This window comes from Urocampus carinirostris, chromosome 7, assembly GCF_059441175.1.
Source record: "Urocampus carinirostris isolate Australia breed hairy pipefish chromosome 7, RoL_Ucar_1.0, whole genome shotgun sequence".
In the NCBI taxonomy this organism is placed as follows: Eukaryota; Metazoa; Chordata; class Actinopteri; order Syngnathiformes; family Syngnathidae; genus Urocampus; species Urocampus carinirostris.
The window spans coordinates 39,251,330-39,264,186 of record NC_142355.1 but is presented as its reverse complement, the minus strand read 5'-3'; the positions used below and the strand labels follow the sequence as shown (position 1 = coordinate 39,264,186).

General features: G+C 38.6%; 1 protein-coding gene and 1 pseudogene across 3 annotated transcripts in view; one reads left to right on the top strand and one right to left on the bottom strand.

The window, feature by feature from the left end:
* osbpl5 (oxysterol binding protein-like 5) overlaps positions 1 to 12,857 on the top strand; it is a 39,505-nt gene that overhangs the window by 3,046 nt on the left and 23,602 nt on the right. For 2 of the 3 annotated variants that reach the window (XM_088340912.1, XM_088340914.1), the window contains exons 2-7: positions 5,856 to 6,013; positions 6,136 to 6,209; positions 8,174 to 8,254; positions 8,520 to 8,621; positions 12,097 to 12,300; positions 12,559 to 12,643. In XM_088340912.1, coding sequence (XP_088197038.1) covers positions 5,878 to 6,013; positions 6,136 to 6,209; positions 8,174 to 8,254; positions 8,520 to 8,621; positions 12,097 to 12,300; positions 12,559 to 12,643 — 682 coding nt within the window. In that variant the 5' untranslated portion in view covers positions 5,856 to 5,877. Of the gene's footprint in view, positions 1 to 5,855; positions 6,014 to 6,088; positions 6,210 to 8,173; positions 8,255 to 8,519; positions 8,622 to 12,096; positions 12,301 to 12,558; positions 12,644 to 12,857 lie in introns of those variants that run through there. The other variant, XM_088340913.1, reaches the window with a different exon arrangement.
* Positions 6,687 to 6,820, bottom strand: LOC148363290 (U2 spliceosomal RNA; annotated as a pseudogene).

The window sequence follows — 12,857 nt, the reverse complement described above, 5'->3', positions numbered from 1 at the left end:
CCCCAAAGTGAGTTCAAAGAGTGCTTATGCTTCATTTTCCACCGCATTAATCTGCTTTTATCTTACTTTTAGCAAAGCTGATCGGGGCGGAACACACTAGGCAGGATGAATGAGGCGTGTGGGTGTGCTGGAGTGGGATGTCATGATAGTCTATGTGGGGGTATTTTTTGGATTGTATTTAGTGTCTGGTGGTGAATAAAATTGGTAAAAGTAAGAAGAAGCCTGCTTCAAGTTCAGTCCAAACGCCAACCCAAATTCCCAGAAGAAAGAAAAGGTTAAGGTCAAGCCTCTAAAAATGCACTGATCAAGAAAGTACTGACAGAGGCTGCAATGATGACACAACTCAGGAGGTGATGGCAGCCAGTATAAAAGTTCAAAATTCCGTCCAGCTCTTTTAAATAAAGGATGATTTTATACACATCACTCACATATACACATTGCTTCTTGCTCCAAAGAGTGCCACTTTGCCGTGTCCCATCTGTCTATGAGTTGTGCTCGTGTGTAGCATGCCAGAAGCATAGACTTACACCAATAATATCAAATACATGGTCTGCAGGCCGGATGTGGGTGATTGGGTGATTCAATACGGCCCTCCATAAATGTCTAAGTATGCCACAAAAGAAAAGATTGTGTAGGTCATTCATATCAAAGTTAAGATCTCATTAAATAAATGCAACCAAATACTAGAGAGCAGTGAAGGACATAGTAATAATAATAATAATAATAATTTCCTTTGTATTGTCATTCTTTGTAACAATGTACACAGAACGAAATGTCGATACACCTGACCCGTTGTAGCGAGCCGATGCAGCCGCAGCCAAAAGAGGGCGCCGCCATTTTACCAATTAGGTATGACTCGGCCGAGGCGCGAACCAGCGACCTCCCAGTCTCAAAGCGGGCACACTACCATCTAGGCTACTGAGCTGGTATATAGTCACAGCTTTTGGCGGCCCAGCTTCGTAGTTTGATCTGATTTCGTCCAATCTAAAACTCTTATTTTGTGTTCCTTTTTTGGAGTTCAAACTGGCATGACGATTAAGACAAACATTATATTTTTTTCATAGCTGCCGTTTTAGTTTGAATGGTAAGGTGAGTTAGTTCAGGTGTAATACTGCATTCACACAACCGTTAAATTAAACCAGTTGTGTGTTTCCCATATTACTTTGTGAGACCCTGGTGGGTGGACTGTCTAAAGGGTTCAGGGGGCTCTACTCCCCGGTACGTTTTTTTTTCTACGTTTTAAATTGAACAGATTGATTGACTGACAGATATGTAGCACAAATACACCTAATGGTATTTGCAATCAATTATATGATAAGAAATCTAAAATTAAAATATATCAATACATGTTTATCCAGGATTGTAATATTTGGGTTGGTTAATAATGTAGGCTGAATGATAAAGCATTAAACTGAAAAACAAAACCAACAGTTTTGAGTTGAAATTATTTTATTGATCCAGCCTGCCGGAGAACAGAAATTCTGGTTCCGACCCCATTGCCAAACTGAGTTTGACATCCATGACTTTCACTTTAAATGGACATATACAACTGTGGTAATGGTAAGATAGGGCCTAAAAAATTTCAGGCCAACCTGTGGGTATAAAAGCCTAAACGTTTGATCTGAGGGACCGAGCCCGTAGTAAACCCGAAGCTTCAATTCAGAGCCGAATTATTCCCGAAGCTTCACCTTGGCACCAATGTAAACCTGAAGCTTCACCTCGGCGCTGTGGGTACTTTGGTTCCGAAGTGTGCTTTTCGGCTGATGTACCCAGCTTCTGGTTTAAACCGAGTCCCTTAAATCAAGTTTGCACTTCGAAGTGCTCAGGTGGTCAATGAACACCTCAGCGCCGAAGTGCGCAGGCGAAGTGAAGCAAAATGAAACCAAATGAAATTGCATCAAAAAGATAATCATATCCTGCAGATTACAGGATGCAAGTAGTGAAATGTTTGGACGAAAAGCAGAAAGAATGTTTGTAAATCTTGTAAGCTATTAGCGAGAAGCGAAAATGACGACTGATGTAAAGGGAGGTGTTAAGAGGATTCAGGGATTCTTTTCCTTTGACACAGAGGAGGAAAATGTCTTTGGAGTAAGTGATTTTGAGTTTAACTAATAGTTTGGGAAGCATGTTCTTTATGATAGTTATCTCAATAACTTCAGCGTCAAAGTGCACATTTCAACGCCAAAATGTGTTCTTCAAGTAAAAGTACTGTTACTTCAAAAAAAAATTGCTCGAGTAGAAATAAAAAGCAGTCATCTAAATTATTATTTGAGTAAATTGTGAAATGTGGCATTTTTGCCCTGGAGACAGAAAATAAAATACAGAGAAATTGTCAATATTATGAAAAAAAAACAATTACAGTTTAATGACTTGTGTCAATTATTATATATTAACCTGACTTGAATAATACAATTCTAAAGAAGAATGCCACTCGTATTAGTAATTCTAACAGGTCAAAAGAAGTAGGTCACACGATCGATACAAATCCATTCTGCTTACATCTGTGTGATACACAGAGGTCTGATGTCTTTTTGATAAACGGTAAATCCCCTCTGCACAAAAAAGGTTGTTTTTAATCCATCATAGCTTTAATAATGATCGACATCTACCAGTGTTGATCTTTTAATGTGACGGTCTGCTCATGACGTCATGATGTAACTTGCTCTTGGATGTTTAATGGTTTTTCCCTCTAAGCCTTTCAACTAGAACTCCGGCTTTGCCGGGCCAATGGATGATAGATAGGAGATAGTGATGGTGGCCTAGTGAGAATTCAAAGAACTGTTTGAGTCACGTTTTGTGGGTGATTTCTGCTGTGTTCTAATCACTACTTGCTCAAGCAGCAAGGCACAACAGATGTCCCACATCTCATGCTGTGCAATGGTAAATACTTAAGGCGCTGTTTTCAATCAGACACTGTTGAGCCAAACTCCTAACTCTTTTCACTGCTCTAAAACCAGATGGAGCTTGTGTGGCTTGCCATTCCTATTTCAAGTCTGAGATACAGTTGAGGGCCAGGATTACAACGGAACCACACTATCTAAAATGAAAAAATAAATGATGGATATCATGGTAATTTATGGGGTTGGGAATCTTAATGTACCTCATGTTACAATTATAACACGGGGGGTGATTCAAAACGATTATTGAAGCATCATTTTCAATAGAAGTTGTCGTTTTAGGAAATTCAATTCTAAATGTTCCATTAAATCCTCTCCCTTTTTAACTCGTTCTTTGAATTTTGGTTTTTGTTTTTAAACTCAGGAGTTGTTTTGTGACCCAGCCTGGTAATTCAGTGACATGCATAAATGTTTCCCTTTTGTTTGCGAGGGATACATCTAAACCAGAGTTCTCCAACTTTTTTCAAGCGTCAAAATACTTTTTGTTACTTATTAGCGCAAAGGGCACCGAGTTTGATATGGATTTCTTAAAATAGCAACATAGATGGTTTGCTGAATAGCTAAAACATAGCTTGATAGTTAGCTAAGAAGGTAAGAAACTAAAAGGGAACTAGACGGCTAGCTTAAAAAGTAAAAAGCCAACTAGATAGCTAGATAGAAAGCTAGATAGCTAACTATTAAGGAGGCCAAAATACACCTTGATAACCTGCAGAAAAAGATAGCATGCAAAAAATTGAAATTATTTATTTGAAGTTTTAAAATAACAACTTACTTGGTTATTACTATATTGAAACTAAGTTATTACCAGGTTAATTAATAAAAAATAGGGTTAAATTGGCTCAGTCAAAGAAAACATTTTATGAGAAAATCACAATGACCCAGCACTGGTGACCTATTTTCAGATATGGTCCGCGGGAACCTCAACTTTCCTTTGGGAGCACCCTAGTGCCAGCGAACACCATATTGGAGACCCCTTATCTAAACTGATACTAGTCTTTTATGATCTGCTCTCAGTGTCCCTGAGAAAGTAAACACATGTAGCTATCGGTGTCCTGGAAAGTTTCATCCTCTTTCTAGCTAGTAAAATACTTGCTGAAAGCGACAATACAGATGGATTTTCCCATCCAAACCGGTAAATCTTTCCCACATATAGGCCATGTATGTGAACAGTGCCAATAGTTTTGAATGATAAATCAGGACTACTTTGGTACTCGGGGACTGTACCGGTACAGTACTGCCTTTATATGGTATTTATCGGTGTGTTGATGCATGACATGTTTCATGTAACTAATATGGCTGCCATAACCGACTGTTTTAACAATCAAAATCACGTTTTTTTTGTTTTGTTTTTTTGTGCACTTAATTTGGCTTTTTTTTATTCTGAAACATAGTTACTTTAACTGAAATGTAAAGGAATAAACCTTTTTTGCAGCCATTCAAGTACAGACATTCAAATTGCTTTCATGACTAGAGGAAGCACTTCATGCATGCAAAAGTGTCACATTGATAAATAAACGGTGCCTCACACAATGATTCCTGACAAGTGAATAAAAGCCATCTTAAATGGGTGTTGATGTTTCACGACCAAATGACTTGAGTTTCCCACATTAAGTTATGATATGAAGCCTGATTATTTAGTTGTTTTTTTTTTAAACCACACTTTTTGAGTCGAGAATCTTGTCATGGGCCATCACCACAGTTATGCAGAAGAGTAGGGAGTGTAGTGGAATAGCAAATAGGATGGCTATTATAAGTCCAGTATTTCCATGGTTATCGTGCTTAATGTGGGGGACAGAAACCCTCGCTAAACGTGAAAATCCGTAAAGTAACGAAGCCCCTTCATAAAAGCCTAAAGGGACAAACTTACCTCTAGATGACGTCGTTACCGACCGAGAGTATATGACTGTAACAAAATAACAGCTAACGTTAAGGGGTTAAGGTACCGTGTATTATTAAAAATATTTCTGTGTACCGTCTTTCTGTGTAAATATCTCATGTTTCAATGTAGGCACATGCGGCTTTTAGTCAGTTACATGTACAAAATGTTTTTTCCTTTAAAAATGTACTGGGTGCCACTTATATTTAGGTGCACCTCATAGTCCTAATTAAATGGTTGTAAAATAAATCTGCTTCTAGGTTTTTGTGTATTTTCCGGTTTTGTTCCTGTGGTCAGTAGCAACACACTGGCTCACAGAACGAGTGCAAGATATTTCTGTCTCTACAGTGTCGAGGAATTAAGAAGGCAACGCTGTAAGTTTTAGGAGTGTTTATATTATGTATAGGCAGCTATATCTGGCAGTAGTTTGTTCAGATGTAAAGTTTATATATGTTATTTTTGTAAATGTGTTTGCATTTCATTGTAATTGCGGTTTTCACCATTCCGCAAAGAAATTAAATGTCAGTTAAGCGTCCACTTTGGTCACTATCCTTGTTCGAGGGTTTAGCTGAGTGTTATATCGATGACTTTACAGCGCTAAAATACGAGCTCAGCTGTAGCTGTTTTCCGTTGTTGGTTTTGGGCGGATACATTAACTTGTGCGCCTGCCCACCCAGCTGTTTGACTGATAGCATACACCAGCCTATCACAGTCAAGAACAATCAGATTCATCCAACACACACAACCTGTATTGTCTGGTGCATAACATAATACATGGTACTTTGTCATCAATGACAACAAAGACAATTCAAATAAGCATCTGCTAAGTGTCGAGATCACAAAAGGTAAACCACGATACAGTGAGGAGTTACTGTGGTGCTTTGGATGCTGACTATGCATTTATCATGGTGTGGAACACGCACAGTTCTAAATCTCAGACAATAAGACTCTGAAATTATGCCACTACCTAACTTTGGCATGTAATGAAAATAATGTGGTCTTGTAGTTCTTGCATTAAAACATTTACAATACATGTTTGACTCATATTTTGCTCTTCTGCGTTATCCCTTTTTTCCCCACAGAGGCGGTGAGCTATACGTTAGGATGAAGGAGGAGAGTTTGTACCACCGCAGGTTATCTTTGTGTCCAAATGCCAGTTCCCCACCAAAAATTGACCCTCATACTCTCACAAGAAATCTTTCTTATGGAGGAGACAACGAGCTCTACAACTTTAGCTCAGGTAAGACAAGGAGTTCCTGTTCATTGTTTGGCTGTGTTGTGACTTGACGAGTTGTTGGTTCTCTGACTCCTTCAGTTATATATTATGTACATGTGTGGCTGTCTGATGTGGCTTTCCACCAGGCAGTGAAACAGACAGACACGATATCTCCATGATGACTAACGAACTAAGTCCTGTCCAGTCACCAGACAGCAAGGTAAGCAAACAGGACCTGATAAGGCAATTCTGTAAAAACTTTCCAATGGTTTTTTTTTTTTTTTTTTTTTTCGTTTCGTAAACACTGTATTTTCCGCACTGAAACACTCATTTCCAAAAATAGTAATTAGGTATATTTTTGTTTCATATGTAAGGCGCACCGTACTATAAGGCGCATGGAATTGAAACTACAGTAAGGGCTAGGGTTGCAAGAATAATAAGTGTATTTGTGCATTCATTGATCAGTTTGAACGTATCACTCATCACAATTGCTTAGCAATGTAGCAATGAGAATTTAACTTTAATCGTGGCGGTTCTTGCGGGGTTTTTAAGGGTTATTGTTCTATCTTCGTTATTCATTATCCATTATCCGTTATCGGTCAGTTCATAATACGCTACAAAGCCTAGGAGCCGGGACACTTACTCTCAGCCAAAAGGCCAAGCTAAGGTCCTAGCCCTAAAGCCTTGCTGCGATCATTGCGAATGCACCGTTCCCGGAGGTACTGCAATACCGGGCCGATGCGTGGAGTGGACAGAGCAAGCTCTTATTCCATCTCCGAAATGCAAAAATCAAAGATCATGGCAAGAGGTACGGCCAAAAGGCCAAGCTAGCCCTAAAGCCTGGCCAAGCTAAGGAACTAGCATCAAAGCCTTGCGCCGAATCATATCCACTTTACCACTAGGGATACAGGCAACACATAAAAAGGCATTAGTTTTATATAAGCATCACACTATTTTAAGTCACGGTACTAAATTATTATTTGAACGGGCTACGAGAATATTGTCGGTCATTAAACCTGTTTGTGGTACAAACAAGGTTGGGGACCACTGAAATGTACAGTATTGTATCACAGACTTACAAAGTCTCAACAAAGCGCACAATATTCTCAACCAAATAAAGAGTAAGGTATTGTGGGAAGTAATTCGGTTGTTCTAAACTCAATGAAGATAAAGGTATTATGGGAAGTAATTTGGTCGTTTTGAATGATGAATGCATTAAAAAAAATGTTCATCACCTAACAATGCTTAAACTGAGCTGAGAAAGCAGGTGTGAAACAAAATTGTACAATGATTTTTAATCACTTTCTCCTTTTTCACTCCCCGTAATGTCTGGTACCGTGAGTAAAAATAGTGTGATAATGAAATCAGGCCTTTTTATTCATCGTCTGTATCCATAGTAGCTTAGTAGATATGCCGCAACCTTGGTTCAAGTCCTCTTGCATCCAAGGTTATGAAATTGTGAAACACTTTTTTTTGCCCGTGGCTGCTTTTACCTATGCTATCCTGTTTGATCCCCATGGCTGTTTGATCCCCATGGCTGCCATTGTTATGCAATAGTGGTCAACCATAAAATGTATCAACTGATCAACAATTGCATAAATATGGTAATGCATTTCCAATTCCTCCTTTATATAAGAGGCATATGATCATAGGGCGCATGTTCAAATTTCTGGCCAATTTGGGGTTGTTGAGTTTGGTTATAGGCCGGAAAATACAGCACTGTAAATGCCATCTGATTATTTGTTTTGGGTAACTGCAGAAGGGTACAATTGTGTAAAAAAAAAAAATGGAATTGTTAGTGTCAGGGTTTTTTTTAAATCAGTTTTTCTCAGTTTGTGGGAAGTTGCTTCAAATAATAATTGGGCTATTCAATATGGCTACTGTACATAATGGTCATTGCTGTTGGAGGTATTTGCTCCTGTGGTAATATTTTTTTCTTGAATAAGACCACGACCCCCCCGACTGATAGCTTGTTTCTCACATGCATGCATTCACAGATTTCGGATCGACATCAGCTTATCATTGTATACAATCTCCACAACTTATTACTATTTTTACTAACTAGAATTGTTCAACTGTGTGGCTCATTCCACTCAAAGCTTTAAGAATTTTTTTTTGTCCGTTTGTACGCCTTCGACCAATTAGTAAAAGACACCTGTCTTTTTTATTTGTATCTTTATTCAGTCTGAGTGTCGGACGTTTAATGGCCTGGAAAAGGACTGCGCTTCACCAACCGAAAAGCTTGCTCGAAAGGAGTCTCTCAAGGTACATGAGTCATATACATTGTTACCAAGTCATTAGATTATTCATAATTTTAAAAAAATAGGCTGAAATAAAAGTCAATTCATCTCTGTCAGTATTAGCTGACTTTATTAAAACGTTCAAAAATATGTGCTAGTATCCTCATGGAAAACCTTTTTTTCATATGTTGTTTCAAAGAATTATGCATTAAATTATTGGATGGTGCTTTGGTCTCACCATCTGCACAAATTCTATGCTTGGTTTCAGTTGTAGTTTTCTTTTTTGACAGGTCCAAAAGCAAAATTACCGTCAAGAGAAGAAGCGAGCTGCCAAAGAACTGTTCAGTGCGCTGAAGGATCCGAGTGTTGTCATCATGTCAGATTGGCTAAAAGTGAGTTGGTTGAAGCTATGGGTGCTTGTTACTTGGACTGGACCGATACAAATATATGTTCTCACTCTTTAAGCAGCCAGATGTAGCGAATGCAGTAGGAATGGCATTTTTTTGTTGGTGGTCGCTTTTAGCTTTTATATCAAGTCTTCACCAGATGTGGTGTATCAAAAAAGCATTAATGTGACATGTTTTACACTTCAAATTCATAAGAATAATTAAATTATTGAATTCTGAATTTACAGCATTTATGTTGTCACTTTTAAATGCTCCCACCTTTGACAATTAATAATAATAATAATAATAATAATAATTTCCTTTGTATTGTCATTCTTTGTAACAATGTACACAGAACGAAATGTCGATACACCTGACCCGTTGTAGCGGGTCGATGCAGCCGCAGCCAGAGGGCGCCGCCATTATACCAATTAGGTATGTCTCGGTCGAGGCGCGAACCAGCGACCTCCCAGTCTCAAAGCGGGCACACTACCATCTAGGCTACTGAGCTGGTAATGGACCAAGTTCATCGAATCGGGTTTTGGTTGGTGTCAGGTTCAAAATTCTGTCAAGATGAAATAAGACTTGCAAAACAAACTTTATTAAAAGCTTCGGAAAAAGCAAGAATACTCTGATTGCTATGAAATATTTCCCAAGGAATGAAGCGTGAGCGGTGTTCTTATACTGTTTCGTGGATTCTGATTGGAGGAGAGAATAAACCACGTGTACGTAAAAGGATTCTGATTGGACCATTTCTTTGGTTACATGGTGTGATATACACTGCTAGCCACTAAAGGGCACTCTAACCTAACAATAAACATGGAAAGAATTTATTACTCTTGCACTGGAGGGCAAGCTAACATAACAATATACAGTGGAACCTCGGTTTTTGAACGCCTCTCAGTTCGAACAAATCGGAGTTCGGCCCAAAATTTCGAGAAATTCTTGCTTCGCTGTTCGGTCAAAAATTCTGAGTTCGAACGCCGGTAATGCGTGAGTGCGTACGCTAGGGTGCTATGCTGAGCGGCGTACGGGTGTAGATCGTGTAGATCGCCCCCCACCCCTCGTGACCAACTGTTATCACGTGCGCCTCTTTTTGCTTTCGCTTTTAATATCGGTGAACGGAGTGTTTTAGCCCCTAACTATGCCTCCGAAGAAGGTCTGTGCAAGCAGGACAGGTGAAAAAAGAAAAGTTGTTCGTACAACTATTCCCTTTAAGAAAGACATAATAGCTAAGTATGAAAGAGGTGTGCGAGTTTCCGATCTTGCTAGGGAATACAGCATGCGCCTTCTGCTGACCACCAGAAAGGTAAGAAATCCTATTCATAATTCTATTCTTTTTTTTTTTTTTTTTTTTTTTTACACGTTCATGTTAGCGTAATCTTTCGTACAGAAAATTACGATAACGCGAACGTACGATTAGCCTGGGTTAGCTTTATGATTCGAGGTAAACATTCAGGGTGTTGGAACTGAACCCAAAATTCAGGGTGTTGGAACGGAGCCCCCTTTCCAATGAAGCGCTAGCCACTTGTGGTGCTAAATGATTTGTAAACGACCTGATTTTTTTATTTTTACACGTTCATGTTAGCGTAATCTTTCGTACGGAAGATTATGATAACGCGAACGTACGATTAGCCTGGGTTAGCTTAATGTTTACGTTAAACATTCATGGTAAACATTCAGGGTGTTAGAACGGATTAAAACGATTTACATTATTTTTAATGGGAAAAAGGATTTCGGTGATTGAACAAATCGGTTCTCGAACAGGGTTCTGGAACGGATTATGGTCGAGAACCGGGGTTCCACTGTACTTGAAGGCTGTACTTTTTCTAACATTCCTTCGAATGATTCATGTGATACATTACAGCAGTTCATTGTTAGAAAATAGATAGGAATCTTGAGAATATTGCCAGTGGCCTTCCAGTTGTTGATGGGTTAGCAAAAGGAGTTCCGTGCACCTGTTTGATAACAGATAGGAGTCTACCAGTGAGTTTCCGAATTGTAGCTTTTAATTAGAGACAAATTCTTTTGGCTTTGGAAATTTATTGGTTTGACCTTAAAGGTCAACTTAAACACTTAACTGGTTTTGAATACACTATAGAAATATATAAAAGTTACACTTAGACTATAATTTCCCTTACAGTTGGATATTACTCCTTAAATACCATTGCATAGCTTGTGAGATTGTGATGTTTTTCCCTTTTTGAACAAAAAGGGCATCTAATGTCATCGTACATATTGAGCCCAATGAGTATGAATGTCATTATCATACTAAAGAAAAATGTTAACACAAAACTTTTTTTTGTTTTGCTCATATTTTGTTTGTTTGTTTGTACATGATTCAATTGTTTGTTTGTTTGTACATGATTCAAATTGAATCTTTTCTTCCGGCGCCGTCACGAATGGCAGCCACTCCAGCAGCTCCCGTGTTATTTTCGATTGTTCTCGATTGTTCTCAGCTCAGGGATGCTGCTGGAAATGTGAATTTCCCTTCGGGGATGAACAAAGTATCTATCTATCTATCTATCTATCTATCTATTGTTGTGATAACTTGAAGATCTAAGAATATTACTGGTAACATAAAAAGCTCTAATGGTGGTAGAAATTAGAAGTGTTTTCTCTGTGTGTTAATTACGAATTATTACACAATAATTTTCTCTTTGCATTTTGAAGGTTTTTTTTTTGTATAAAAAAAAACAAGGTCCACACATTTAAAAAAAAATAAACATCGTGGAAGATATTGACATGCCTTAACTGTCCCGCTTAAGAGGTTTTACTAATCATACATTTTGTAACAGACTGTTTTTGGTTGATGCCCTGTAGCAAAGAACTGTTCACATTCAAAAAAAAAGTGAAATTTTACCAGAAGGAGCCCTTATTTGTATATAGATACAGCCATACTTGAATTTAGCTCACGATAGAAGTAAACATGTGTGTTGTTTGTATTTACACAATGCATTCATGGGAGGTGTTTACCCTTATAAAGTGTTACATTTTCTTTAAAATATTTGGCACACCCTTTTGTGTGTGTGTGTGTGTGTGTGTGTGTGTGTGTGTGTGTGTGTGTGTGTGTGTGTGTGTGTGTGTGTGTGTGTGTGTGTGTGTGTGTGTGTGTGTGTGTGTGTGTGTGTGTGTGTGTGTGTGTGTGTGTGTGTGTGTGTGTGTGTGTGTGTGTGTGTGTGTGTGTGTGTGTGTGTGTGTGTGTGTGTGTGTGTGTGTGTGTGCGTGCGCGCGTGCGCGCGCGCGCGCATACATGTGTGTGATATTTTTGATCAGTCGTGTTAACTCAAACAATGGCACATGTAACTGAAATTATGCCTTCTAGGACTATGGCAGTGAAAACACGGTTGATAATGTTAAGGTGATTGAGTTACATTTGCTTTCATTTATATATTTGGGTACTCGTAATGCTATTTTTAACCTGTCTTTCCATCGCTGTATGGAGTCTGATACGTCCCTCTGTTTCCTTTGTCTTTTTAAGATCCGTGGGTCCTTGAAGAGTTGGACCAAGCTATGGTGTGCCCTGAAACCTGGTGTTCTTTTGATCTATAAGACTCCAAAAACTGACCACTGGGTTGGCACCATCCTTTTGAGTGCCTGCAAGCTCATCGAGAGGCCGTCTAAGAAGGATGGCTTCTGCTTCAAGCTCTACCATCCACTTGACAAGTCTATTTGGGCTGTAAAGGTCAGGCCTGTTTTTAGTCTGGGGCCCCTAGTTTATTAGTCAATAATTTCCAATGTCGGGGTCAATTCCCCACTCTGTCCCAATATGAACACAGTGCATAAACTGAAGGTGATTAGGTAGTACAACGGGAAAAATGAACAGATTAAACTGTACCTCTTTGTAATTACAACATGTACATCTGAATAAGATACACCAGTATACTTTTAAAGAATGTCGTTTTCCTACTCACATAATACATTGTTTAATCTTTGTTTTTAGGGTCCCAAGGGAGAGAATGTTGGTTCCATCACACAGCCTTTACCAAGCAACTACCTGATTTTTAGAGCGTCCTCAGAGTCTGATGGTAAATTGTTAAGATTATAAAGTAAAATATTTTTGGGACAAACCTTTTGATGCACAGCACAATTGCCTCAAACCTCAACATTTTAAGAGGCAAACGTTTTTGTTTTCATTCATTTTCACTGTGTGTAGGGAAAAACTTAATGCATTCAAGGGAAAACGGTTTTCAGGAATAAAATAAAAAAATAAATAAAAGCAAATTCATCCTTTGTAAATTC